The sequence below is a fragment of the Salvelinus namaycush genome, chromosome 3, assembly GCF_016432855.1.
Source record: "Salvelinus namaycush isolate Seneca chromosome 3, SaNama_1.0, whole genome shotgun sequence".
Taxonomy (NCBI): Eukaryota; Metazoa; Chordata; class Actinopteri; order Salmoniformes; family Salmonidae; genus Salvelinus; species Salvelinus namaycush.
In genome coordinates, this window is record NC_052309.1 from 67,907,861 (window position 1) to 67,935,857 (window position 27,997).

At 45.3% G+C, this 27,997-nt stretch overlaps 1 protein-coding gene across 2 annotated transcripts; it reads right to left on the reverse strand.

The window, feature by feature from the left end:
- Positions 1 to 57: 57 nt before the first annotated feature.
- Positions 58 to 27,989, reverse strand: LOC120035732 (ATP-citrate synthase-like). Of its 2 annotated transcripts, XM_038982296.1 has the most exons (28): positions 27,767 to 27,989; positions 21,486 to 21,665; positions 17,222 to 17,344; positions 14,774 to 14,836; positions 14,193 to 14,383; positions 12,813 to 12,892; positions 11,830 to 11,960; positions 10,404 to 10,522; positions 9,623 to 9,821; positions 9,396 to 9,513; positions 9,068 to 9,222; positions 7,663 to 7,756; positions 7,158 to 7,187; positions 6,310 to 6,451; positions 5,940 to 6,108; positions 5,737 to 5,841; positions 5,431 to 5,627; positions 5,264 to 5,345; positions 4,947 to 5,057; positions 3,202 to 3,329; positions 2,977 to 3,070; positions 2,613 to 2,767; positions 2,317 to 2,467; positions 2,016 to 2,159; positions 1,786 to 1,899; positions 1,610 to 1,692; positions 1,388 to 1,464; positions 58 to 1,239 (listed from the first exon to the last, which is right to left on the reverse strand). In XM_038982296.1, the coding sequence occupies exons 2-28, from the start codon at positions 21,642 to 21,644 to the stop codon at positions 1,145 to 1,147; spliced, it is 3,309 nt and encodes a 1,102-aa protein (XP_038838224.1). In that variant the 5' UTR covers positions 21,645 to 21,665; positions 27,767 to 27,989; the 3' UTR covers positions 58 to 1,144. The 2 variants fall into 2 exon arrangements, with proteins under 2 accessions (XP_038838224.1, XP_038838230.1); XM_038982302.1 differs by lacking the exon at positions 7,158 to 7,187 and having other exon boundaries at positions 27,767 to 27,988.
- Between the last annotated feature and the right edge of the window lie 8 nt (positions 27,990 to 27,997).

The following is a 27,997-nucleotide window of genomic DNA, read 5'->3' on the forward strand; positions in this document are numbered from 1 at the left end:
TGAAACAATTAAAATGATTATATACCACATGTATTTTATGGAAGAACCAGACAGAGCTGTGTTTCAATCGGTCATCTTTAATATACTCAGTCACACCGTTCTGAAAATATATTACGACACATCTCTACAGAGGCACGTTCAGTTCACATCACATTAGGTCAAACAAATTGTGTTGACATGACAACACAAATAGTACGGACAGATACAGCTTACAAGAAATAGCCGGTCACAATGGAGCTGGTCTAGCTAGTAACGTTCAGATAAATAATGCTGCATTCTATGGTACCTTTGCCATCCTGGGCACCATCCTGTTTGGAACAGAGGATGAGCTTTTCACTGTATTTACAGCCCAATGTGATTGGTCAGCGACATATCTTACGGTTTAAAACACAACCGTTTCATGGACATTTACAGTACATCAAAAATGCTAATACTTTATTACATTTATTTACTCGTCTGTTAAAACATCTATACATAAATAAAGCTATAATCTATATAACTGTAAAACAGTAGCTAGTATTAGTGCACTACGGCTCACCCCTGATAAAAAGCGGATGATTTTAATATGGCACCAACACACTCAAGAAAGAGAACTGCACAGCGACACACAGGTAGTCTTTGATACACAGACACATGCTTGGTTTACGGAGAGAGATGATAGTGGGAGATACAGTCTCATCAACGTATAGCAGTAGTATTGGCAGTAAATCAGAAGACAATCATCTGTATCCCTACTGGTAATCTTGGGAAGAGAATTGCATTAACTGCACTCACACACTATAGGGTTAAGGGTCAACTAATGAATGAGCCTCTTTTCTCATTCTCTGCAGCTTGCTTGATCTCTCTAGCAGACCCAGACACATCTGAGTGCGCCTTCACAGTTTTGCAGGCCTTGCTATTATTAACGGGGTTGCAGCATGTTTGATCAGCTAACTGATTAAAAAAACTGAATTAAGAAAAAAAAAGAAAAAAAAAAAGGGTTGTCCTTATTACTGTTGTAAAGACACATCTATAATAATATCAGTTCTCATTGTTGTTCTCCCACCACTTGGGGCTGACAGAACACAGTAAAGGTGAGGGTGGAGGTTAGGGTGCGGTGGTGGGGTAACTGGGGGGGGGGGGGTCCATGGCCTGGTTTCCATGGTTACATGGACATGTGTTCAGGGAGAACGTAGGAGATGTCGTCCCAAGGGTGACGGTACAGACCCTGTTTCAGCCTCTTCTGATCCAGGTAGTGTCCTGAGGGAGAAGTAGAAGCGTCGGTAAGGTTCCAATTTTAGCAATATCATACTGCGTATCCTCCGCTCCTTACATCACAGCCCCTTTTCCCATTACCATTTCTAGGGGTCAAACTCATCAGGGTCATGACCACTGACCCCCAACTCACCGATGAAGCCCATGCTTCGCCCCAGGACAAAGATTCCATTCAGCGCTCCGATCTCCACAAACTCATCAGCCTCGTCCCTGAGGGGGAAGACAAACACCGGGGGCAATGGTGAGTTGATGCAACACTGAATGTAGGCTAAGGCCAACAAAAGGACAGCCGGATGACCCAGACACAGTAGTACAGTTAATGTCATTGACTGGAGTTAAATAGCATAGGATTTACCGTGTAAATCCACCACAGTTCCTGAGCAGGTCCACAAAGGCTACTCCGATGAAACCGTCCACATTCAGGATCAGGTTGGGTTTCTGAAACCGCAGCAGAGAGGAGAAGACATGGTTTAGAACAGATGATCTCAGTGGGGTGACCCAGGTTGCAGGAGAGGACGACAGGGTTAGTACCTTGGCGGTGGTGATCTTCTCTACATCCATGGCGTAGTCCAACAGCTGGGTGGAGGGGAAGTTCTTCTTCACAAAGTCCTTCAGGATCTGCACCCGCATGTCTGGGTTGTTGATCTGAAGCACACACACACACACACACACACACACACACACACACACACACACACATACACACAGTAAAAAATATGAAAGACATGGCATCCAAACAGAGACACAGGGACGGTGCTCACCGACTTGACTCTGTGTCCGATGCCCATGATCAGGTTGCCCTCCTTCTTCATCTTATTGACAAACTCCATGGGCAACATGCCGCTGTCAAACGCCTTGCTGAACTGCTTGGCTGCAGCGTCCAGGGCCCCTCCGAACCGGTCCCCCTGGAAATCACACACACAAAAAAAACACTCAAAGAGACACACTTCGACTACCAAAGCTCAATTACTTAATTAAACAGAGGCATTATCTTCAGAAGAGGCTACTCTGTTGGTTTGAGTGGGCCCAAGTATGTCGAGGTTGACTTGACTATGTTCTTACGATGGTGAGCAGGCCAGAGGTGAGGCTAGAGATGAGGTCTTTGCCAGCACGGGCACAGACGATGGTGTTGTGGGCACCGGAGACGGCAGGACCATGGTCAGCAGTTACCATCAGACACATCTCAATGAACTTGGCAGCATAACTGGGCAGCCTTGGGGCAAGGAGGAGGGAGGACACAGAGACATAGAATTGTATTCAAATTCAATTACGATAGTGTATGTTTAATGTTTTATGTGAACAATGGCAGTATTATTATTATTATTGACTGTTTCACGGTTTGGGGGACAGAAGTGTACCTCCTCTGGAACCAGAGCAGTCCCAGTGTTCCTCCCAGGCCCATCTCCGACTTGAACACCTCAGTGATGGGCATTCCAGCGTAGATGAGCTCCTGGCCCCTCTCATCACAGATACTGGTCATAAAGGAGGCTGGCTTACGGATCAGACCCAGCTCCTACAGCACAGAGGGATAGAGAGAGGGGGAGAGTCACCACACCCTCCCATTGCTCTCCATCTGTTTCAGTTTAACACAGTCTGATGCGGTTCAGTGAAGTTTGCCTTATATGGAAGTCAATAACATTGTCCAGAGCCAATAAGAGATCCTGATTCACCGCTAACTCACAGGGGACATGAGCCAGCGTGGCACTGACTGTCATTACTCACCCGGGCCCAGGAGTAGTCCATTGGCACCGTGGGAGGGGGCACCTCCATAGCTGGAACGATGACTCCTTTGCCAACGAGGTCGTCATACACTGACCTGTACATGAGGATGGGAAACTTCAATTTCACAACAGTGCTTTTGTACATTCATTAAAACGGTCAATCTTATGTTGTGGCTTGGATGTATGTTTTTATAAATCATATCAGTGTGTGATTTTCTGCACTGACTTGATGACATCTCCCAGCTCGTCAAAGCTCTTGGGTACGAAGGCTCCGGCCTCCTTCAGAGCCAGGTTCTTGGCCACGGCTGTCTCTGAGGCCTGGTTGGCACACGCTCCAGCATGACCAAACTGGACCTACAGGTGACAGACCGGGTCAGCATATCATAGGAGACAGTCACCAACCCCATAACCAGACTAGAGGTCGACCGATTAATGGGAATGGCTGATTAATTAGGGCCGATTTCAAGTTTTCATAACAATCGGTAATCGGCATTTTTGGACACCGATTATGGCCGATTACATTGCACTCCACGAGGAGACTGTATTGTGTGTGGCAGGCTGACTACCTGTTACGCAAGTGCAGCAAGGAGCCAAGGTAAGTTGCAAGCTAGCATTAAACTTAACTTATAAAAAACAATCAATCTTAACATAATCACTAGTTAAACTAGTAATATCATCAACCAGTTATCTAGCTTGTCCTGCGTTGCACCGCATCGATTATATGCCTGTTAATTTATCATCGAATCACAGCCTACTTCGCCAAACGGGTGATGATTTAGCACCGTCGCTGCACCAGTGTACCTAACCATAAACATCAATGCCTTTCTTAAAATCAATACACAAGTATATATTTTTAAACCTGCATATTTGGTTAATATTGCCTGCTAACATGAATTTCTTTTAACTATGGAAATAGCAAATAGTTGCGTTCTGTGCAAGCAGTCAGCGTACATGCAGAAGTTTGGACCGCCTGGCTCGTTGCGAACTGTGTGAAGACCATTTCTTCCTAACAAAGACCGTAATTAATTTGCCAGAGTTGTACATAATTATGACATAACATTGAAGGTTGTGCAATGTAACAGCAATATTTAGACTTAGGGATGCCACCCATTAGATAAAATACGGAACGGTTCCATATTTCACTGAAAGAATAAATGTTTTGTTTTCGAAATCATCGTTTCCGGATTTGACCATATTAATGACCTATGGCTCATATTTCTGTGTGTTATTATATTATAATTAAGTCTATGATTTGATATTTGATAGAGCAGTCTGACTGAGCGGTGGTAGGCAGCAGGAGGCTCGTAAGCATTCATTCAAACAGCACTTTCCTGCATTTGCCAGCAGCTCTTCGCTGTGCTTCAAGCATTGCACTGTTTATGACTTCAAGCCTATCAACTCCTGAGATTAGGCTGGCAATACTATAGTGCCTATAAGAACATCCAATAGTCAAAGGTATATGAAATACAAATGGTATAGAGATAAATAGTCCTATATTAACTACAACCTAACATTTGGGAATATTGAAGACTCATGTTAAAAGTAACCACCAGCTTTCATATGTTCATGTTCTGAGCAAGAAACTTAAACATTAGCTTTTTTACATGGCACATATTGCACTTTTACTTTCTTCTCCAACACTTTGTTTTTGCATTATTTAAACCAAATTGAACATGTTTCATTATTTATTTGAGACTAAATAGATTTTATTGATGTATTATATTAAGTTAAAATAAGTGTTCATTCAGTATTGTTGTAATTGTCATTATTACAAATAATATATATAAAAATGAAGAAAAAAAATATTAAAAAATAAATAAATTAAAAAAAACGGCAGATTAATCGGCGTTGAAAAATCATAATCGGTCGACCTCTAAACCAGACCCCTTCTTCCAGTATGCCTGCCCTGCAAGTCTCTCTCAAATCCAATGACTTAACCCCTCCCCCCCAAACTCTTCCCATCACACTCACCTCTGAGGAGAACATGGTGGCACAGGTACCGATGCACCAGCTCACCACAGGCTTGGTGATCCTGCCTGACTTGATGCCCTGGCAGATTGTATACTCCTCTGTGCCGCCAATCTAGAAGGGAGACCAACAGTGCTTTTAAATGGAAGTCCACACACACACTTGCAGAGGTGAGTATCCAAACATGGAATTAGTATGGTCATAAATGTCGATGTTAATTAGCTACGCTTGATGAAAATAAATTGATTGTGTTAAAAGGATACGGTTTATTTTTCTATGGTTAGTTTACTGAGTGGAGGGTGTGTCTTTCAAAACCTCACCTCTCCCAGCATTACGATCATCTCTACCCCTGGGGTGTCCTGGTACCTCAGCACATGGTCTGTGTAGATTGAGCCTGGGTATCTAATGAAGAAATAAGCATTAATTATACACACACAGACATACATCAGTAATCTTATCCACCCCATTCAAACACACACACTCTTACCGGTCTCCTCCAATGGCCACTCCCTCGTAGACTCCGTCGGTGGTGCGGGAGATGATGTTGTTGAGCTCGTTGGACATGCCTCCAGAGCGGGACACGTAGGCCACACTGCCTGGACGGTACAGCTTAGAGGCCAGGATGTTATCCAGCATGCCCCCTGTGTTCCCGATCTTAAAACAGCCAGGCTTGATCCCTCCAACCTGGCCAAGCGCGCACACACACAGAGTTAGATATGATACTCTTCTCTACACCTTAAAAAAGCAGGCCTCACATACTGTAAGTGAGGGGTGTAGAGTAAGAGGGGCCTACCGTTGCCGGGCCGATGATAGTGATACCCTTCTCATCCGCCCTCTTAATGATCTTCCTGGTCTGGGCTTCAGGGATGCCCTCGGCTATGATGGCGATGGTGTGGATCTGAAGGGGTGGGGATATGAAGTATTACAGTCGGTCAGACCTTACGGCTCGCTCACCATTAGATGACACCCTCTGGATGGCATGGAGGCACTACCAACCTGCGGGTACTGCATGGTCTCCATGGTGCTGTCGAAGGCAGAGCGGAGCGAGGCGAAGCTGATGAGCACGTCCACCTCCGGGTGTTTCTTCATGGCGTCGCCCATGTTCTTATAGACAGGCAACAGGATCTCCTTATGGCCCCAGTAGAACTTCTGCTTGTGGTCCCCACTGGAACACACAGATAGTCACAGCGTTGAGTATCGAAAGATGAACCAGACAAATAAGATAAGCACGTGTGAACGCACAAGCACACACACACACAGCATTGACCATCAACATGCTTGTTATTTTCAACACATCTCTGTGGTCTGGGGGCACGACAGTTAGAGTGGTATAGAGGAAACAGGAAGTAGAGAAAGAGACACCTACGTGAATGGGTAGACCATGGCAGACACAGAGGGCTCATCCCTGGAGCAGGTGTAGTCAAAGTCCAGCATGCCCTGCACGGCCCGAGTCTGCATGCCCCAAACGATGGACTTGGTCTGCTTGCTGAAGAGGGTTGACGCCTTGACTGCAGGGACAGGAACACACAGGGGACAAGGAAAGGAGAGGGAGGGAAAGGAGGAAAGGTGGAGGGAGAGAGATGGGAGGGGAAGGTTAACTACAAAATGCAAAGTCACTCAAACAATGAACAGAGGTTTGGCATGCACTCACACTTACTCAGAGGGAGAAAAATAGCTTGATCTCCTTATTATCGCACCAGGAGATAAAAGGGCTTTTAACTCACTACAGAGAGGTACGAGCTTTAAAGAAGTCATATCCTGCTCTGCTAAGAGGTGTGATAGAGCAGGGCACACAACATCAACAGAAGGCACATGGCAGGGCAAACAGTTACTAGACAGTGAAGGAACCGAACACTGACAGCCAGCCGCTGACTGAGACATCACGACCGACAGGAAACCACAGGGGTTAGTGAGACAGAAGCTGAACCCGCAACCATACAAAACATGCTATCACTGTATATTTCTGGATGTCAGAAATTCCCCCCTAAGGACTACAAATGTGATCAGAAATGTAGTCGCCTATAGATCAATATCGTCCTAGTTGTTCCCATGGATGAACCATTAGAACACCATACAGATAAAAGCCACTTCTAGCACAGGCACATGAGAGGACAGGAGCACATGACCCAGCTCGAGGGCTTCACAGGGGGGCTAGGGGGAGAGCCATGTCCCAGGCCCACCCTAGTCAGTCTGTCTGACAGGGGAGTGTCCTACCTCCTGGACTGTCTGACGACGCCTGTCGCTCTGTGGTGCCACAACAATAAAACAAAACAAAAATCAGAAACAATATAATCAATGTTATTACATTCAGAACGTGCGTAGATAACGCCCTCTAAAAGGGAAGGTTTTTCACAACAGATCCTGGGCTGATGTGGGCTGTGAGACCCCTAATGGCCACCAGGGGGCGCTGGGAGACAAACTCGCATTTTATGAGAGCAGTGGTTCTCAAGGAAGCCTCTTGCTACCAGGGTTGGTGTCAATTCCATTTCAATTCTAGTCAATTCAGAAAATAAACATTTGGAATTGGAATTTTCCTAATTAAAAAGCATTTTTTGTGAATTGAAATGTCAGTGTACTTCCTGAATTAACTGGAATTGACCCAAACCAGGCTTGTAAAACTGCATTCCATTACTTTTACATAAATACCTGAGAAGCATCATTCTTACGTTTCCCGTGTGTGTGTGTGTATGTGTGTGTGTGGTCTCATCGAGGAGCTCACCTGGAGGGGCCCCTGACTTGGCCTTCTTGGCAGCAGAGGCCCCGGGGCCAGCCTTGTTCTCAGAGAAGGAAGCTGTCCTGCTGGAGGCTGGGGTCTGGAGAGGACAGAGGAGAGAAAAGAGAGGGAAGACAGGAGAAGAAGTGTAACATTCTGTTGAGGAGCTAATCAGGTCAACATCAGCCCTGATGCATACATGCCTTCCTAGAACAGCCTTGATTTGAATGACTTGCCTAAAAAACGGTCATGTTTTATTTGTGACAGGGCCACATTACCTGCATAGAGAGAGAGAGTAGCACGGTGCAAGATTTACAATGAAGCCTTGTGTGATAAACCTGCAGTGACGCCAGCTGCACAGTAGGGCCCTATGTACAGACTATGTCTTTGGCACAGCGGACTCATGTGTTGAACTTGCTTTAAAAACAATCTACATGCTGGGCCCACGAAGTTTAAATTCATTCAAATTCATTAAAACGACATTCAGTTGAGCTGTGTTTAGAGTGAGATGGGTGCATTCCCCAGGAAGCCCAATCGGCACCTTTGCGAACCTGTACATGTGTATTTGCTGCCTTCATATCTTTGCCCTTTTGCCCTGACATCATCCATCATCAAATGGACGTAGTTCCCCTTCCCATGACCACGGACGCATCTCTCTGAAAGCCCCAGTGCGGTACATTATTAATGGAGCCCTGCAGGCTACAGCGCAGGCCTAGTGTATTGTCTCCTGGCTGCTATTTAAAACCACAGCAGCATACAAAGCCAGGCGATGCTCTACACACAAAAAGACACACCTCAGATGTGCTAGCGTGGGATACACGTCACCGCCAATCTCAGTGTTTGAAAAATCACTGTTTTTAAAATGTTGACATTTTTGATGATGTCATCGGGTATAACATATTAAAGTCCCCATGCAGTCTTATTTTTCTATCATCACTGTAGGTCTAATAAATCACTGTGTGTTTATATTTCATGAAAATAACTATCATTTGAAATTATTTATTTCCCTGAGCCTCCTTTTGCCATTGAAATGCTCGGTCTGATCGTGCGGGCAGGCTGATACAAATGTTAATATATTTACATACACTGATTAGCAGATAGGATAATCTAGACTCTAGAGCCCACCCCGCTTACCCCTTCAAAGTAGGAGGATGCATATGCAAATAAATGGTGACTGGTCATTGATCAGAATAATCAGATTATCCCATCTGAACAGGCTGAAATTCCAGGCATTTTCTCTCTCCAAAATCTCTTACATTAAAAAAGGCATTATCATAATTTTCACAATTTCAGAGTGTTATTTTGAGCTCAGTGTGGAAATATCATAAACAAACAGCAACATCACATTTTTGACTGCATTGAAAAGTGGTAGAATTGCCCTGTAACCAATTATAGGCCCAGTGTAACCTACCGATGAACTGGCACTGGAGTTGAGGAGGAAGTTGGCGGTGTGGGCGGCGACGGGAGGCTCTTTGGGTATTGGTCGGTGGCCCAGCGCCATGCCGACAATGGCAGTCATGTGAGTCTCTGTGCCGAAGACATGGATGGGGACGCCAGTAGTCTTACCTGTGGAAACATGACACACACACACACAGTGAATGTCTTCAGAAGGTCGAGTGTGTCAATCAAAGCTAAAAATAGCATTGGCCTGACCTTTTATCACAGAGGAAATTAGGAGAAATACAAGACAATGAACATCTCTTGCAAAAGGAACTTTTATCTATTGTGGAGCTACTCACCCACTTCGCCCATGACCCTGAGGCCTTCCTGATAGTTGGGGCCCCCACGGCGGACAAATATGGTGATCTCATGCTCCTTTATGGGGCCCTGGTAGTCCCTGATGGCCCGGACAATGCCCTGGAACCCAGACAAGAGAGGATCTCAGAGTAGCCGAACCCTATGGGAATCTAAATCACAATTGCTTCAGATATTGTGTTCAACTCTGTGGACGCATTTTTATATTTACCTTAAATGTGGCTGCAACGTTAGTGAAGTTTGCAATGCTTCCTCCGATGATCAGGACTTTTCCGTCGGGGTGTTTCTCGCGGGTCATCAGAGACAGGATGGTCTTGGCATAGTCATAGGTCTGCTGTTCGCTGGGCGCTCCTGAATACTCCCCGTAATTGGCCAGCTCGTCAACCCCACCCAGGTCACAGATGGTGTCACTGTGTGGGAAGCATCCCATTGGATAAAACACACAAACACAGGGGTGCAGGGACAATATACACAATCACCTGAAGAAAACATCTACAGTATACTGTACATTCAGCATAGTAGTGCATTGTGAAAGTTTAATTAGATCAACCAAGTCTCTCTCTCCAAGTCTGTAAACACTGTTAAAACAATCTATACAGACACTACTCCAATCCACAGAAGCATTCAGTCACAGTTGGCGTGTCTGTGTACGTTACGCCTCATGCCCCTGACAGATGGAAGTCTCATCATTCCTCCAGACTCTCGTTAAGATCGCATCGTTAGATGATCTCATTTAGCTCTCTGCTGAACAAGCAGCAGCGTCTGACCTCGGCTGCGCCATCAATCTGATTGTTCCATCACCAGCTGGTGCACTCTCCTAATGCTAAACCCAATTACAACCGAGCTAGCGTAGCCTAGGAGCCAGCCAGAAACTAAGCTAAGAACATGGGAGTGTTGAGAGAAACTCCAAACATGTTATTAGTAACATCGTGTGGCATGCTGAGGTGAAGACACATGGCTGAGATTTGAGACATTGTGATTGGTGACTCTACCTGTAGACAACGGAAGCCCCTCCTCCTGCCACCATGGTCCAGATTCTGCCACGGGGGTTGAGCAGGGTGAGTTTGAGACTGGCACCACTCTTGGCATCCAGGTCTGCAATATAGGCCTCCTGCAAGAGCCAAAGGGGAGGTTAGCTGAAGGTCCAGTGTTGTTGAGAGTGCAGGGTTTCCTGAGAGCAGCGGTAAATCAGGTCAGACATCAGATTGAGCACCACTTCATTAGGCTGTAATAATCCACTCATGTCGTTTCCTTTTCAAACTCATTTTATCCTGCTTCAACAACAGAGGATAAACATCTCTGGTAGCCCAGGTCCACACTTTCAAATATCAGTATTTCTCCTCAGATTCTTTTTTTTGGTTTGTGCACCTGTTCATGTGGATGTTCCTGTGTGGTGTAACACTTATTTCTGATACTACTGGGAAAAGAAGACAGAATGCCCAGGCGGTAAAAACTGCCAATCAGAGCTGGTTGTTTGTGACAGCGAGGGACACAGCTGGAGACACACCCAATCAAAGGCCCCCGCTGGTCCCGTGGCTCCACCCCAGACTGACAGCAGCCCAATTAAAACGGGCCCGTCTGGTGCCTACAGCACCCAGACAGACCAGACCCTCTGTCTCAAAGCAGCTCAGACCAGCCAGAGCCACACACACACACACACGAGAACCATTAACCATAATGCCAAAAACCACTATCAAAACACAAGCCAATTAAAAATCAACAATAAAAGACAAAAACAGTGGTCAAACATTTTAAATCTAGACTGGGCCATAGAAACGGGAGACAGATGACGGAATATCTAAGCGTAAAATAATAACATCTAATGCGGTCACAACATCCCTGTTGTCCAAGTAGCCCTACACCCCGACGACTGTCGCTACTGGGGTGTGCTATGGTATCGCCACGGAGATATGGTACTAACTCCGTATGAGTCACGGCTCAGAGTCACTCCCCTAGTCCCTTTCCTGATCAACATCTCTCTCCATAGCTGGGACAGCCAGAGGACTCATAAAATAGTCATGGAAGGAACTGAAACCTTTGTCACTGTACGGGTGTGCATCTAGTCAGCAAGAAATAACTAATGAGGAGCCAGATATAATATGTACATCTGGGATTCTTATGTAGATTAATTTAGGTGGAGGCTTATTTGAAAATATATATAAATGAGGGTTGGGGTCAATTCCATTTCAATTCTGGAGGTACACTGAAATTCAAATTCTCTGCCATGATTTTCAATGAGGAAAATGTTGAATTGTATTCACTTTCTGAATTGACCCTAACCCTGGTCTTTACATGATACACAACTACTTGTAAAGCGATTGTATACTATTTTATGACTTCCTTGGAACTGCCCTTATCCTTGTAAGTAACAAAATGGACATAGCAGCCTCTGGCTATCAGTCAGGTGATTGTCCTCACCTCAGGGTAGGCCTCCCTGCCAAAGGGTGGCGGGAACTCTACATCGCCCCACTTGGCCTTACAGAGGTAGTCAGCCGTGGCATCGATCTTAGCCGCCATGTCCAGCACAAACACGCCGTCCTTCGTGACCACTGGGAGAAGGAAACGGAGAGAGAGACACGACGTGGAAGGTAAATAGTAGCATGTTAGCCCAGGGCATTGTAGGGTTAAATACAGAAGGCAAAGAACCACATCCTCTTATTGATATTCACTTGGCTTCTTCCACTGTGATTGAAATCAGAGCACTGCTCTCCATCTGTACCTCGCTGCTTCCATCCTACCTAAGTGGATTTGTTCTGGGATCAGGTATGGTTGGAAACGGCACGGTTTAGTTTAGATAAACACTGACACTGTGTGTGCGAGTTTGTGTAGTTTCCACAGAAACCTGCTGGTCTCCAGCGGTGCCACTGTGGGGGTGAGCTCTAAAATAGAACACAGGGGTATTGAGAGAGGACCATGTCCACCCCCAGGAGGCGTCCTAACCTCCCTAGTCCCTACTCACTCTGCAGGAAGGGGAGATTGCAGAGGCAGGGGGTGTGAGGGAGACATCAAAGCAGGAGGGGAGGTCTCAGCAGCCCCAGTTCTCTCCCCTCCACAGGAACAGCTGCCACGGGGCATATAACCTGGTACTGATGACCAATTACACCCTGATAAACACACTGCAGTCATCAAACAGCAGGAACATGAATTATTGAACAAGTTCCCCCCCCCCCCCCTCAGAATTAGAATGTTGTAATGAACTTCTGCTCCTCTATATGTTTTCCTACAAGGAGATGTTTTTAGATTCCGTCAGATCTTTATTTCTCCCCCCTCAAACTTCTTAATTCTATGACGAGGCTGTGAGTGTATGTCTGGATGAGGGAGTTGTTCAGGGCATCATGTTTAGGCTGCGGTAGGAGGTTGGTAGAGTGTTGGATGTGGTAGGATTGTATGACAGGACCTACCCAGTGGGTTGATCTCAAGGTAGGTGAAGTATAGGTCTTGATACAGGTTGAACAGTCCAACGATGAAGCTGGCCAGAACCCTGCAGGAAGAAATAACCAGCCAACAAGTTCACCTGTTTAATAGCCACACCTTAAATCGTTTAACTTTCCCTAAAATACAGACAGCCCCTTTCTCTTCCTTATTATGTGCAGAGAAATACATTTGGGTCAGTGGAAGATCTGTCAACTAACTGACTGTTCAATCTAATTCATTTCCCTGAGTGATAGCACTTTCCTTTCACACAGTGAGTCACACCCTTTATATAGCACTAAATCCATAAAAACAAGAGCCAACATTAATAAACAGTGAGTCACACCCTTTATATAGCACTAAATCCATAAAAACAAGAGCCAACATTAATAAACAGTGAGTCACACCCTTTATATAGCACTAAATCCATAAAAACAAGAGCCAACATTAATACGGAAGAAGTGAGGGAAAGAGGGAGGGGTGGAAGCAGTGTTGGAGGAGGAACCGGCTCTTTTCCACTGCACCTGTAAATTAGCCGGTAAGCCTCGCTACAACGAAGGAAACATCTACATTACTCCCGCCTCCTCCTGTCAAAACAGATGGGTGAAGGGCTGTGGTGGGGGCACTATTTATTCCTCTCTGTCTGCCTGTCTGTCAGCTGTGCAGGCAGCTCTGTGGCCTTGTGACCACATCAGTCTCCTTTCTGTCAGGAGGGCTACTCTAGCTGCCAGGAGAACACTGGCCTCAAGGAGTGGGGGGTTCTGATGGGGCTAGGGCCACCACTCTGGTCCTGGATCCAAAAGGAGAGAAGAGGGTGGGGGGGGGGGGGGGGGGGGGGGGGGGGTGAACAGTGCAGAGCCGTCTTCCTCAATGTCAGCCAAGGCCGTGGGGAGCCCAGCTAGGCCCTGCCTGCCTTCACAGAGAGCTGTTTCGAGCGAAGGGAGGGAGGGGGGGGGTCACTATCACACCCATCAAAATAAACGTCAGGCTCCAGGAACACGCTCAGAATAAGGCTAAGGCGAAAGGAAAGGGGTGATCGAAGAAAGGCGACTCGTAGGAGGGAGTATGTCATTTCTCTAATGGAACTCACCCCCCCTCCTCCCTCCAGCATTATTAGAGTACCTTGCCATCGCTTTCCTCTCTCTGTTTTGTAGTGAGTGGTGCTGCCATTGCTTGCCAGCCAGCTTTAGTTTTACGCAACAACGGGTTCTTTCTCTAACCCTCCACGTCTCTACCTCAGAATGAACGAGGTCCTCTCCCAGAAATATACCTTCCAGTAATCTAGTATGCTGTTATTTTAGTGTGCAAAGTCTCTCTCTTACAAAGTAGAATTCTGTTTTCAAACGAAGGCACTGTCTCGCGCCACTCACTCTTTTATGTCCGCAGCGACATGGGTCAGGAGCTGTTTCCTCACTGCGTCTTCAGTCAGCTTCTCGTCCACTCCTACCAGAAGCTTACTGGCCTTAGCGTCCACATCCCCCACGTCTACTCCTCCTTCATGGTGGAACAACACGTAGTCGCCCTCCCGTGTGGCGTAGATACACACGTAGAACTCCTCTTCCTGAGGGATAGGGAGACACACACAGGTCAGTTATAGACAACCAGAGACGTGTACGTCATAGAAGCCATTTTGTTCAAGGGATAATTCACTCAAACTATCTTCAGAGTTTTTGTTCTGTACTTAAAAAGTACTCAATCTTGAAAACTTGACTGCTGACACGCATCACTGTTTGGGGTGGCATTAACAATGGACTAAACAAAATACTTAAGTATCATTTTTTTGTGAACCATCCCTTTAAAGCCATTCCTTGAGATTTGACATACTGTTTAGTGAAGGTGCAGTACCTCACACAACTCATGAATAAAATTAAAGTAAGTTGGAAAACCTGTTCGGCTGCAGTCCTCTGTGAGGAAGCTAGACTAGAGAAATCGCATCACGTAGATAGTTTACCTGCTTGTGGGCTACGAATGGCTCGATGAGGAAGTTCTTCAGGATCCCCTTTGCTTTTCCCACCTGAGAAACACATACAGCACTTATTTAGAAGCTCACAGACAGACATTGTGCTGAGGAGAAATAAAGAACTTATGAAGCAAAAAAGGCTGCATTTAATTTGGCAAAACCATCATGAATTCCCACAGGAGACTACAATGCTATAATGACTATTTCTCTGAGCAGTTGAAGTGAGCCAGCTGTAGCGAGTCTGGAGGATCCTTCATAACGCAACAATGCACTTGTTTACAGGTACGCCCTCAGGACTAAGTGGGAGAGAAGCAGAGAGAGAGAGAGAGAGAAAACAAGAGAGGGAGGCTATAAAAAAACAGTATGAATGAACACACCTCAAGACCCCAAAGGGAACACAGTGGCCACAGAGCAGACTAAATAATCAGGCCACGGGACAAGAAAGTGTCGTTGAATAAAGTCTGAAAAAAGGAGGCCCAGACTGACAGAGGATGACGTCCACACAGAGCAGCAGTCTAGTATAGTCCTAGGTGAATTCAACATGGAAATGAGAGCTCATTTAGCTGGCTGTCACACTGCCTGTGTAAAAGGTCCCCAGGCATAAAACAACCAGGGACAGCCCGGGAGAGCAGTCAGTCGACAGAGGAGGAAAAAAAGGACGGGAGAAAAAAAGGACGGAAGAAAAAAAGACGGTTGACATTTCCGAGACATGGAATAAAAAGACGGCCTCTTTTCTCCCTTCATCGTCCATCTGATTAAAGACGGGATGAGGCCAATTTAGACTGAAATAATCTCCATACTGTTCTCTCACTGCTCCCTAGAGAACGAGGGAGGAGACGGCGGAAGAGAGGGACAAAAAGGTTGGAGGAATATATTGATTAAGAAGCTCAACAACTAAAGAAAAGTAGGAGGGTGAAACATGATTGAAGTTTCACACAAACGTTAAAAGTCGTGACCAAAAAGGGGTCAATTCAACTGATATGATGCATAATAACCACTGACATTTTCACACCCATTCGCCTGGAAACACATGAACTATCCTGGTCACACCCTATCACTGAGGGAAGCTATGGCGTCAAAGATGGGGAAATAGCCAGGCAGGGAGTCATCTCAACCTCTGGGAATAGTGATTTGGTAAGCTGAGGAGAAAGAGTGATGGGTTGTGAGATGAGAGCGAGAACAAAAAAAGTCGAGCTGACAGACTAAATTGTTCACAGTGACTGAAATCTACCCCACCTCTTCTCTCTAGTCCAGACACAGCCAGTCTCTCTCAGACACACACATTACAGAATGTCATTCACTTACATAAATAACTAACACACACTGTAGTATAAAACCCAGTACCACCCTTCACACACACACACGATAATATACGCACTATACAAACACACGTACACATGGATTCTGTGTTGTAGATACGTGGTAGTAGAGTAGGGGCCTGAGGGAACACACCTAATGTGTTGTGAAATCTGTTGTGAATGTATTGTAATGTTAAACTGCCTTCATTTAGTAAACTGCCTTCATTTAGTAAACTGCCTTCATTTAGTAAACTGCCTTCATTTAGTAAACTGCCTTCATTTAGTAAACTGCCTTCATTTAGTAAACTGCCTTCATTTAGTAAACTGCCTTCATTTTGCTGGACCACAGGAAGAGTAGCTGCTGCTAATGGGGATCCATAATAAATACACTAACTATCCCATGTACAGCTATCCATAAACACATCTAAGCAATGAAAACACACAACATATTGTGAAACATGTTCTAGAACAAGATAACCAGATTCTAAATTAACAACCGCTGTTCAAGCCAGTCAAAATAAAATGATTTGTCCAGATAGACACCGTCTTAAAACATGTGAATTCATTCATTTCTTATTTATTGTCTCCAGCAGCGACTGCCGTTTTCATCTAAAATGTCTGGCCAGTGATCTATCCGACACACACACGCTCCCTCTCTTAGCCCACGGTTTATGAAGCACACAAACATCTAAGTGGCACACAGAGTGATGGACCTACTGTAGCGTGCTCGGCTTACACTGAAATCTGTTTACTCACAGGCAGGACTCTCCGTTTCGGCTGACTGGCCTGATTGACAAGCACCTGACCGAGAGCTGATTAGCAATCTGTACAGCTGTGGAGGCAGAGTTAAACATACATCAAAACAGAAACACACTTAACTTGGATGGGTAGTACTAGTGGGCATGGGAAAGAGGGGGTGAAGAGAGAAATAAGAGAAAAGAGAGGGCTGAGTGGAACCAGATGTTCTGCAGGAGACAGAGTAAACAGTGAGCAGAGTGAAAGAGTTCACTACAGTGCAGACTGAAGAGCCTAGCAGGAATGGGTCTGAACCTAGCTGTAGGTACTGTATTTAGGAGGATCCACTTCAGGATGACTTGGTGTGTGTGTGTGTGTGTGTGTGTGTGTGTGTGCAACGACCTACCATGGTCTCGCTCATGAGGCGGGTCTTCAGCCACTCTTGGACACCTTTCAGGTCCAGGTTGACACCTACCAATCCCAGCTTCCCCCGCCGCTTGATCAGCTGGTCTGGCTTCACTACCAGCCGCTAGGGAACAGACAACACGGTCGAACTGTTAGCATCACAACACCAGGATAATGACATAAGTGACTGTGATTTAGTGATCATCCTTAGACTAGACTACCCATGACTGGATAACGTAGTTAGCCTCACATTAACACATCGCTAATTTGTTGTTTATGATAACAGGCTATATGCCGACGATGACATTTAGGGGTGGCACAAACGGGCGAGTTCACTTCAGGTACCATTACACACTTCAATCCTCAGTATTTGAAGCCCATCTTGATGAGAGCTATATCTGTAGATCAGGAGGTAGGTTTCCGGGTCCTCCCTCAAATCAAAGTTTATTGGTTTCGTACACAGATGTCGCAGGTGCAGAGAAAATGCTTGTGTTTCTAGCTCCAGCAGTGCAGTAATACACACAATGCAAAAAAGGAAAAAATAAATATCAGAACGAGTCTGGAATATATATATATATGGCATTAGGAAAGTATTCAGACCCCTTTACTTTTTCCACATTTTGTTACGTTACAGCCTTATCCTAAAAATCAGTCTACACACAATACCCCATTATGAAAGTGAAAAAGGGTATTTTGACATTTGTGCAAATGTATAAAAAACAAACAGAAATACCTTATTTACATAAGTATTCAGACCCTTTGCTATGAGACTCGAAATTTTGCTCAGGGGCATCCTGTTTCCATTGATCATCCTTGAGATGTTTCTAAAGCTTGATTGGAGTGCACCTGTGGTAAATTAAATAGATTGGTCATGATATGGAAAGGCACACATTGGTTTATATAAAGGTCCCACAGTTGACAGTGCATTTCAGAGAAAAAACCAAGCCATGAGGTTGAAGGAATTGTCTGTAGAGCTCCGAGACACGATTGTGTCGAGGCACCGATCTGGGGAAGGATACCAAAAAAATGTCTGCAGCATTGAAGGTCCACAAGAACATAGTGGCCTCCATCATTCTTAAATGGAAGAAGTTTGGAACCACCAAGACTCTTCCTAGATATGGCCACCTGGCCAAACTGAGCAATCGGGGGAGAAGGGCCTTGATCAGGGAGGTGATCAAGAACCCGATGGTCACTCTGACAGAGCTCCAGAGTTCCTCTGTGGAGATGGGAGAACCTTCCAGAAGGACAACCATCTCTACAGCACTCCACCAATCAGGCCTTTATGGTAGAGTGGTCAGACGGAAGCCACTCCTCAGTAAAAGGCACATGACAGCCCGCTTCGAGTTTACCAAAAGGCACCTAAAGGACTCTGACCATGAGAAACAAGATTCTTTGGTGTGATGACGCCAAGATTTAACTTTTTAGTCTGAATGCCAAGCGTCACGTCTGGAGGAAACCTGGCACCATCCTTACGGTAAAGCATGGTGGTGGCAGCATCATGCTGTGGGGATGTTTTTCAGCGGCAGGGACTGGGAGACTAGTCGGGATCGAGAGAAAGATGAACGGAGCAAAGTACAGAGAGATCCTTGATGAAAACCTGCTCCAGAGCGCTCAGGACTGGGGTGAAGGTTCACCTTCCAACAGGACAACGACCCTAAGTGTAACGGATGTGAAACGGCTAGCTAGTTAGCGGTGGTGCGCGCTAATAGCCTTTCAATCAGTGACGTCACTTGCTCTGAGACATTGAAGTAGTGGTTCCCCTTGCTCTGCAAGGGCCGCGGCTTTTGTGGAGCGATGGGTAACGATGCTTCGTGGGTGACTGTTGACTGACTGACTGATGTGTGCAGAGGGTCACTGGTTCGCGCCCGAGGTCGGGGCGAGGGGACGTACTAAAGTTATACTGTTACATAAGCACACAGCCAAGACAACACAGGAGTGGCTTCAGGACAAGTCTCTGAATGTCCTTGAGTGGCCCAGCCAGAGCCTGAACCCGATCGAACATCTCTGCAGAGACCTGAAAATTGCTTTGCAGCGACGCTCCCCATCCAACCTGGCAGAGCCTGAGAGGATCTGCAGAGAAGAATGGGAGAAACTCCCCAAATACAGGTCTGCCAAGCTTGTAGCGTCATACCTAAGAAGATTCGAGTTTGTAATCGCTGCCAAAGGTACTTCAACAAAGTACTGAGTAAAAGGTCTGAATACTTATGTAAATGTGATACGTTTTTTATTTTTAATACATTTGCAAACATTTCTAAAAACCTGTTTTCACTTTGTCATTATGGGGTGTTGTGTGTAGATTGATGAGTATTTAAATAATTTAAACCATTTTAGAATAAGGCTGTAAAGTAACAAAATATGGAAAAAGTCAAGCGGTCTGAATACATTACGAATGCACTGTATGTATAGATATTATACAGTACCAGTCAAAAGTTGACACACCTACTCATCCCAGGGTTTTTCTTTATTTTTACTATATTGTAGAATAATAGTGAAGACATCAAAACTATGAAATATCACATATGGAATCATGTAGTAACCAAAAAAAGTGTTAAACAAATCAAAATATATTTGACATATTTGAGATTCTTCAAAGTAGTCAAGTGTGTGCAAAGCTGTCATCAAGGCAAAGGGTGGCTACTTTGAAGAATCTTCCATATATAATATATTTTTATTTGTTTAACACTTTTTTTTGGTTACTACATTATTCCATGTGTTATTTCATAGTTTTGATGTCTTCACTATTATTCTACAATATAGTAAAAACCCTGGGATGAGTAGGTGTGTCCAAACTTTTGACTGGTACTGTACATATATTTTACCTTTATTTAACTAGACAAATCAGTTAAAAAAAAAAATATATTATTTACAATGTCGGCCTACCCTGGCCAAGCCCTAACCCGGACAACGTTGGGCCAATTGTGTGCCGCCCTATGGGACTCCCAATCACGGCCTGTTGTGACACAGCCTGGAATCGAATCAGGGTCTGTAGTGACGCCTATAGCATTGCGATGCAGTGCCTTAGACTGCTGCGCCACTCGGGAGCCCACTATATAGACAGTATATGAATCGAAAAGGTGTGTACAGCAGTAGTTATATAGGATGAGCCTTGACTAGAATACAGTATATACATATGAAGTGGGTAAAACAATATGTAAACATTATTAAAGTGACCAGAGTTCAATCAATCTATGTACATAGGGCAGCAGCCACTAAGGTGCAGGGTAGAGTACCGGGTGGTAGCCAGCTAGTAACTGGGCAGCAGCCACTAAGGTGGGGCAGCAGCCACTAAGGTGCAGGGTAGAGTACCGGGTGGTAGCCAGCTAGTAACAGTGACTAAGGTAGTGGTGACTGTTCAACAGTCTGTTGGTCTGGAGATAGAAGCTGTTTATCAGTCTCTCTGTCCCTCCTTCCATTCCTCCGTCCTCCCCCCTCCCCCTGGCTGCTACCTCTCTTGGATCAATCAGAGATGGAGAGAGAAGTGACTTATGAGACTCGAGCCATTATCATCTGGAGTGCTGCCAGTAAAACCAGGCAGAGAGGGCCCAGGGTGAAAGTTAATGTAATTTCCTAATCAATCCTGTCATGTGTATCTGGGCCTACACCTGCCCTCCTCCTCCCTTCCATACCTCACTGCATCCAACTTGATAAAGCACCAAAACAGCCTTCCAGGTGAGTGAGTGAGCGAGAGAGAGACAGAGAGAGAGATTTTACCCTGGGAGATGAGTCATACTGTAATTCTATTAGGAGTCTGGGAGAAAGAGGGGTCTATCTCTGAGGTAATTATGACTGCTCTTAAAGAGAGTGTCTCTTCCCATTGTGGATGTCACTTTTTATTCCTCATGATACATTCCGATGACGGCGCGGACGTTCATTCTCCTCTACGTCGACTTTGCTTCGTTTACATTTTACAGCCAGAAGAGTGTCTGGAGTGAAGATGGGCCTGCTAAGTGATTGTAAAATGTTAGCATTTCACGCAGGCTGCAGTCAGGGAAGGTGGCTATTGTGATAGTCATAAATCTGTCTCCATAACTATGATGTGGCCAAACTGAATCTACTGACTGCAAGGTAATGTAATCCTTGTTTTGAGCAAACATTTAACCTTGCGTGGATCAGTCATCATTATGAAGAAATAGTTGAGGTCTGAAAAGACAGTCGTGCCATTGACCATTGGTGATTGAATGCCATAAGAGCAGCTGTTAAGATATAGGTACTAGGTCGTAATTTGGTTCTAAAAATGGGCCTTCGATGGGTCAGTTATTCCTTACCTCAGTGAGCAGCCAGGGGTGGTCCTGTGCCAGCCGGTCATAGTCGGTCTCAGTCGTCACGTTGGCATAGCGGAACCGGTTCTGGACAGCTGCAGATGTACAGATGTACTTATAGAGGAACTCCTTCCCTGTCTGCTCCGAGATGGCTTTGGCCGACATGGTAGATCAGAGAACAGTGGTCTGAGAGGAGAGAGAGACAGGTCGAAAGAGAGATTAGGTAAACCCGTTTATAACCACAAGTGCATACCAGTACAGGATGACTAGCTTAAGTATAAGATATTCTAGTTATGACTAGAATATCTTATATGACACGTCAGAGAAGATAGGCCTACCTTTAACAACTCTTACATGATAATGGTATATACTGAGCTATTCATTTACACACAAACTGCAGATCAGAGGTCTCTATCTACGTTGTAGGATCTGCCCAGTCATGTACCTTGTCCAGGCAGCCAGTAATGCTGAGGCTAAGTTGATTAGCCCAGGTCTAGGATCTGCTCTCTAATGCAATAATGGACCCTCATCTGGCTGCCTCTCAAACACAATCAGGTGAACCCCGAGACAGACACACAGCTTTAAATCACCAGAGACGGCACAGAGAGGGGGCCTAGAGTGTGTGTGTAGAGGACAACAACCAGACACAACAACATACGACTAAACAACTTTCAGAGAGGCTGATGCATTGCTGTCTCAAACAAACACAGAGAAACAATCACCCACACTTAGTAGGTTCAATGTGTGTCTGCTACTGAATAAAGGGTGTGGTCACTGTTTGTAGAGCTAGGAATAAACCGTTGGTAAAGGACATCACTCCTGAAGGAGAGGACTCTCTACTATGAACTACACATTATGAGACGTGCCAGTGTCAGACGTGCAGTCTCATACACAAACAAGATAAGCCTGATGGCCCGATTGTCAGACTACGATGATGTCATGGCCACGTGTATAAACCCTGTAACGGGTGAAGGGTCGTCCTGGTATGACGTAGTGACCCGGAACTCCATACTAGGGATATTCCCAAGAGACTAATCAAAAGGCAGCTGTCTGTCAGCACACATGTATACAAATCATAAATGAGATATTTGGAGAGGGTCAGGACAAAGGATTTGATCATTGTTATATTAACATTTAATTATTGTGAAAACGCTAAAGTTTGAGGGGGGGAATTTGCACTTTGAATTTAAGCAAAAACACCAAAACCCAACAGGATGTGTAAATCAAATGTTGTTTTCCTTTCATGGCAAAGACAAGGGTTGTGACCCTTCCTGGCATCCTCCTGCGGGCTTAAATGAAGCCATATGCTAAATGGGACCAACTCAGTTTCGAATGACTAGTCTACTGGGACCACGTCAGTCAGTCAACCTAGAAAGGCCTTAATCACTCACTATGTTGCCTCTGCAACAGAACATTCAATATATTTGGATTTGAAAATTAAATGTTCATTAATCATGAAGAAATCATTCTGAATATTATACAGAAAAACGTGGTACTTGGATGTCCAGACTCACAGTACCAAACGTGACCAACCTCCACCACACCACCTGCCCCCTCTTTATCCCCCAGCCCCCCTCTCTTTCCTTTCGCCAGCACAATGTATCAATTCTTTTGTTATTGATCTGGCCTTGGTTTCCTGCTACACTCACTTAGAGTGTTATCATTTCTTTTACCACAGACCAGATGGATATCAATGATGAGAAACGTGTCCTATTACTGTGCTGATACAAACCCACTCAGTCACTAGTCTCTGTAATATCACTACTAAGAAATTGACAATAAAACAACAAGTTGCTGTTCAGTATTCTTGCAGTGATGGAGCACCCAGTCAACTTGCTCTCGGTGTCCTTCATCAGATGAAGAGCCCTGTGGCCTCCCGAGTGGTGCAGTGGTCTAATGCACTGCATCACAGTGTTGCGGCGTCACCACAGCCTGGGGTTTGATCCCAGGCGGGTGTTAAGAAGCGCAGCTTGGCGGGTCATGTTTCGGGAGGATGCATGACTCAACCTTCGCCTCTCCAGAGCCCGTTGGGGAGTTGCAGCAATGAGACAAGATCGTAATTGGATAGCATTCGGATGTCACGAAAAAAGGGGGTCAAATATATATATTTGTTTAGATAAAGAGCCTTGGTATCTACCAGAGAAGGCTTTGCTCTGGGCTGCTGCCCTGCTAGCCGTTGATTAGATAAATGAATGGAGGTGGTGTTGGAGCATCTTCAGTATTGCACCCTCTTCTCCTCTTCCTGAGTCACTATAGTTCTGGTCCCAGGCCAATAGAACACAGGAGGGGAGGAGACAGACTCACTACAGTAGATCTGTCTACTTCCCCTCTGCTAGCAGCTTGTCAGCGCTATGAAATATCCAGCACGGAAAACATTGATCAAGAGCGGTTGAAGCGCAACGCTTGTAGACTGCTATATGGAGGCACACAAAACGCACACGAATGAAGGCACACACACCAGAAAATATGCCTATCACACACACTTATCAAAACCACGGACACCTACAGCGGAAACACAGGCTTCTTCTCATCAGAATATCTGATAGTGCTTTTCACAGAAAACAGAATTTGTCTTTCACAGCACTGAAGTCAGAATGCAATTAACCTTAACCTGGCCTGGTCCCCTACACCTCCAGATGACCTTCCCTTATACTACAACACCACCAAAACATCTGCACCTGGCTCTGACAGGTAGAAATTACAAAAATACCTCAGTGCTACAAAAAGTAAAAAAAAAAACATCTGTCTGCCTGCATGAGAAAATATCTGTCTGGACAATGAACTTGGGAAAAGCAAGGAAGTGGTTTCAAAAAAGCAAGAGCTATGTTTTGAGAGTGGACTAATAATGCATGATGTGTCAATTAAGATTCTCAAATAATCTTATTCCAAGTTTATTAAAATGCATGATCACTTGAACATTCTGATTTAAAAAGAAAACCTCAGGCAAAGGTAGCTGAACTAAAGGACTATCGCCCCGTATCACTCACGTCTGTCATCATGAAGTGCTTAGAGAGACTAGTCAAGGATCATATCACCTCCACCTTACCTGTCACCCTAGACCCAAATAGGTCCACAGATGATGCAATCACCATCACACTGCCCTATCCCACCTGGACAAGAGGAATACCTATGTAAGAATGCTGTTCATTGACTACAGCTCAGCATTCAACACATAGTAGCCTCCAAGCTCATTATTAAGCTTGAGGCCCTGGGTCTCAACCCCGCCCTGTGCAATTGGGTTCTGGACTTCCTGATGAGTCACCCCCAGGTGGTGAAGGTAGGAAACAACATCTCCACTTCACTGACCCTCTACACTGGGGCCCCACAAGGGTGCGTGCTCAGCCCCCTCCTGTACTCCCTGTTCACCCATGACTGCGTGGCCATGCACGCCTCCAACTCAATCATCAAGTTTGCAGACGACACAACAGTAGTAGGCTTGATTACCAACAATGACAAGACAGCCTATAGGGAGGAGGTGAGGGCACTCGGAGTGTGGTGTCAGGAGAACAACCTCTCACTCAACATCAACAAAACAAAAGGAGATGATCGTGGACTTCAGGAAACAGAGGGAGCACCCCCCTATCCACAGACATGACAAATCAAAGTTTGTTTGTCACATGTGCCAAATACAACAGGTGTAGGTAGACCTTACAGTGAAATGCTTACTTACAGGCTCTAACCAATAGTGCAAAAAAGGTATTAGGTGAACAACAGGTAAGTAAAGAAATAAAAACAACAGTAAAAAGACAGTGAAAAACAGTAGCGAGGCTATAAAAGTAGCGAGGCTACATACAGACACCGGTTAGTCAGGTTGATTGAGGTAGTATGTACATGTAGATATGGTTAAAGTGACTATGCATATATGATGAACAGAGAGTAGCAGCAGCGTAAGAGAGGGGTTGGGGGGGGGCACACAATGCAAATAGTCCGGGTAGCCATTTGATTACCTGTTCAGGATTCTTATGGCTTGGGGGTAAAAACTGTTGAGACGCCTTTTTGTCCTAGACTTGGCACTCCGGTACCACTTGCCATGTGGTAGTAGAGAGAACAGTCTATGACTGGGGTGGCTGGGGTCTTCGACAATTTTTAGGGCCTTCCTCTGACACCGCCTGGTGTAGAGGTCCTGGATGGCAGGCAGCTTAGCCCCAGTGATGTACTGGGCTGTACGCACTACCCTCTGTAGTGCCTTGCGATTGGAAGCCGAGCAATTGCCGTACCAGGCAGTGATGCAACCAGTCAGGATGCTCTCGATGTTGCAGCTGTAGAACCTTTTGAGGATCTCAGGACCCATGCCAAATCTTTTTAGTTTCCTGAGGGGGAATAGGCTTTGTTGTGCCCTCTTCACGACTGTCTTGGTGTGTTTGGACCATTCTAGTTTGTTGGTGATGTGGACACCAAGGAACTTGAAGCTCTCAACCTGCTCCACTATAGTCCCGTTGATGAGAATGGGGGCGTAGTCGGTCCGCCTTTTCCTGTAGTCCACAATCCTCTCCTTAGTCTTGGTTACGTTGAGGGATAGGTTGTTATTCTGGCACCACCCAGCCAGATCTCGGACCTCCTCCTTATAGGCTGTCTCGTTGTTGTCGGTGATCAGGCCTACCACTGTTGTGTCGTCTGCTTACTTAATGATGGGTTCGGAGTACTGCCTGGCCATGCAGTCGTGGGTGAACAGGGAGTACAGGAGGGGACTGAGCACGCACCAATGGGGGGCTCCAGTGTTGAGGATCAGCGTGGCAGATGTGTTGCTACCTACCCTCACCACCTGGGGGCGGCCCGTCAGGAAGTCCAGGATCCAGTTGCAGAGGGAGGTGTTTAATCCCAGGATCCTTAGCTTAGTGATGAGCTTTGAGGGTACTATGGAGTTGAACGCTGAGCTGTAGTCAATGAATAGCATTCTCACATAAGTGTTCCTTTTGTCCAGGTGGGAAAGGGCAGTGTGGAGTGCAATAGAGATTGCATCATCTGTGGATATGTTTGGGCGGCGTGGTGAAGAAGGCGCTACAGCACCTCTTCAACCTCAGGAGGCTGAAGAAATGTGGCTTGTCACCTAAAACCCTCACAAACTTTTACAGATGCGCAATTGAGAGCATCCTGTCAGGCTGCATCACCGCCTGGTAAGGCAACTGCACCGCCCATAACCGCAGGGCTCTCTAGAGGGTGGTGCGGTCTGCACAACACATCACCGGGGGCAAACTACCTGCCCTCTAGGACACCTACAGCACCAAATTGTCACAGAAAGGCCAAAAAGATCATCAAGGACAACAATCACTCGAGCCACTGCCTGTTCACCCCGCTACCTTCCAGAAGGCGAGGTCAGTACAGGTGCATCAAAGCTGGGACCGAGAGACTGAAAAACTGTTTTTATCTCAAGGCCATCAGACTGTTAAACAGCCATCACTAACACAGTGAGGCTGCTGCCTACATACAAACTTGAAATCATTGGCCACTTTAATCAAATGGATCACTAGTAACTTTAATAATGGGACTTTAATCATGTTTACATATCTTGCATTACTCATCTCATATGTATATACTGTATTTTATACCATCTATTGCATCTTGCCTATGCCGCTCTGTCATTGCTCATCCATATATGTATATATTCTTATTCCATTCCTTTACTTACATTTGTGTGCTTTAGGTAGTTGTTGTGGAAGTGTTTGATTACTTGTTAGATATTGCTGCACTGTCGGAACTAGAAGCACAAGCATTTCACTACACTCGCAATAACATCTGCTGACCATGTGTAGTGACCAATAAAATGTGATTTGATTTAGTCAAAGACATGCCATAGACATAACTTGCCTAGTTAAATAAAAGGTTAAATATAAATAAATGATTCATTCATTATGATTTACATTTTACCAGAATGAAATAGGTGAAAATGATTAAATGGCAATAAATAACTACATTTAAGGGTAGTAGGGAAATTTTCTAAACAAATAAACATGCTTTTATGGCATTAGACCAGCCACAGCCCATGAGGCGACACATTTTAAAATAAACTATAGTAAGCTATGTCGTAGCCACAATAATTATTTCATAATGTCTTCATTCTTTATGAATTCAAGACGGGTACTGTTGATTGACCAGTTCAACTCGTCCTGTCTCTTTCTTTCCCTTACTCAGCGCGCGCGCACACACACACACACACATGCACACATGCACACACACTTTGTGTTAGCTTATTTTTTTACTGCGCATGTTACACTACTTTATGTAACTTTTAAGTCAGCTTTCAATTACTCCTTGCAATCTGTAAACATCTAGATATAGATGTATCTCACCTTTATATCTTGAGAGTTGTGGAAAAGATCTCCCAGGTTTTGTGTTGAGAAGATTTGGATCGTTTCGGATGTGAAACGATTTCAGCCGACAATTCTAGGGAAGGGACAGTTTGGCCAAAGATACTGCTAACTGCCTCTTCTTCTATCTGTGGTTTGGCTGTCGGCGTGGACCACTGACTACACTTCTGGGTTCTCCTCAGTTTTCTCTCCTCTTCCTATCTGACGATAGAC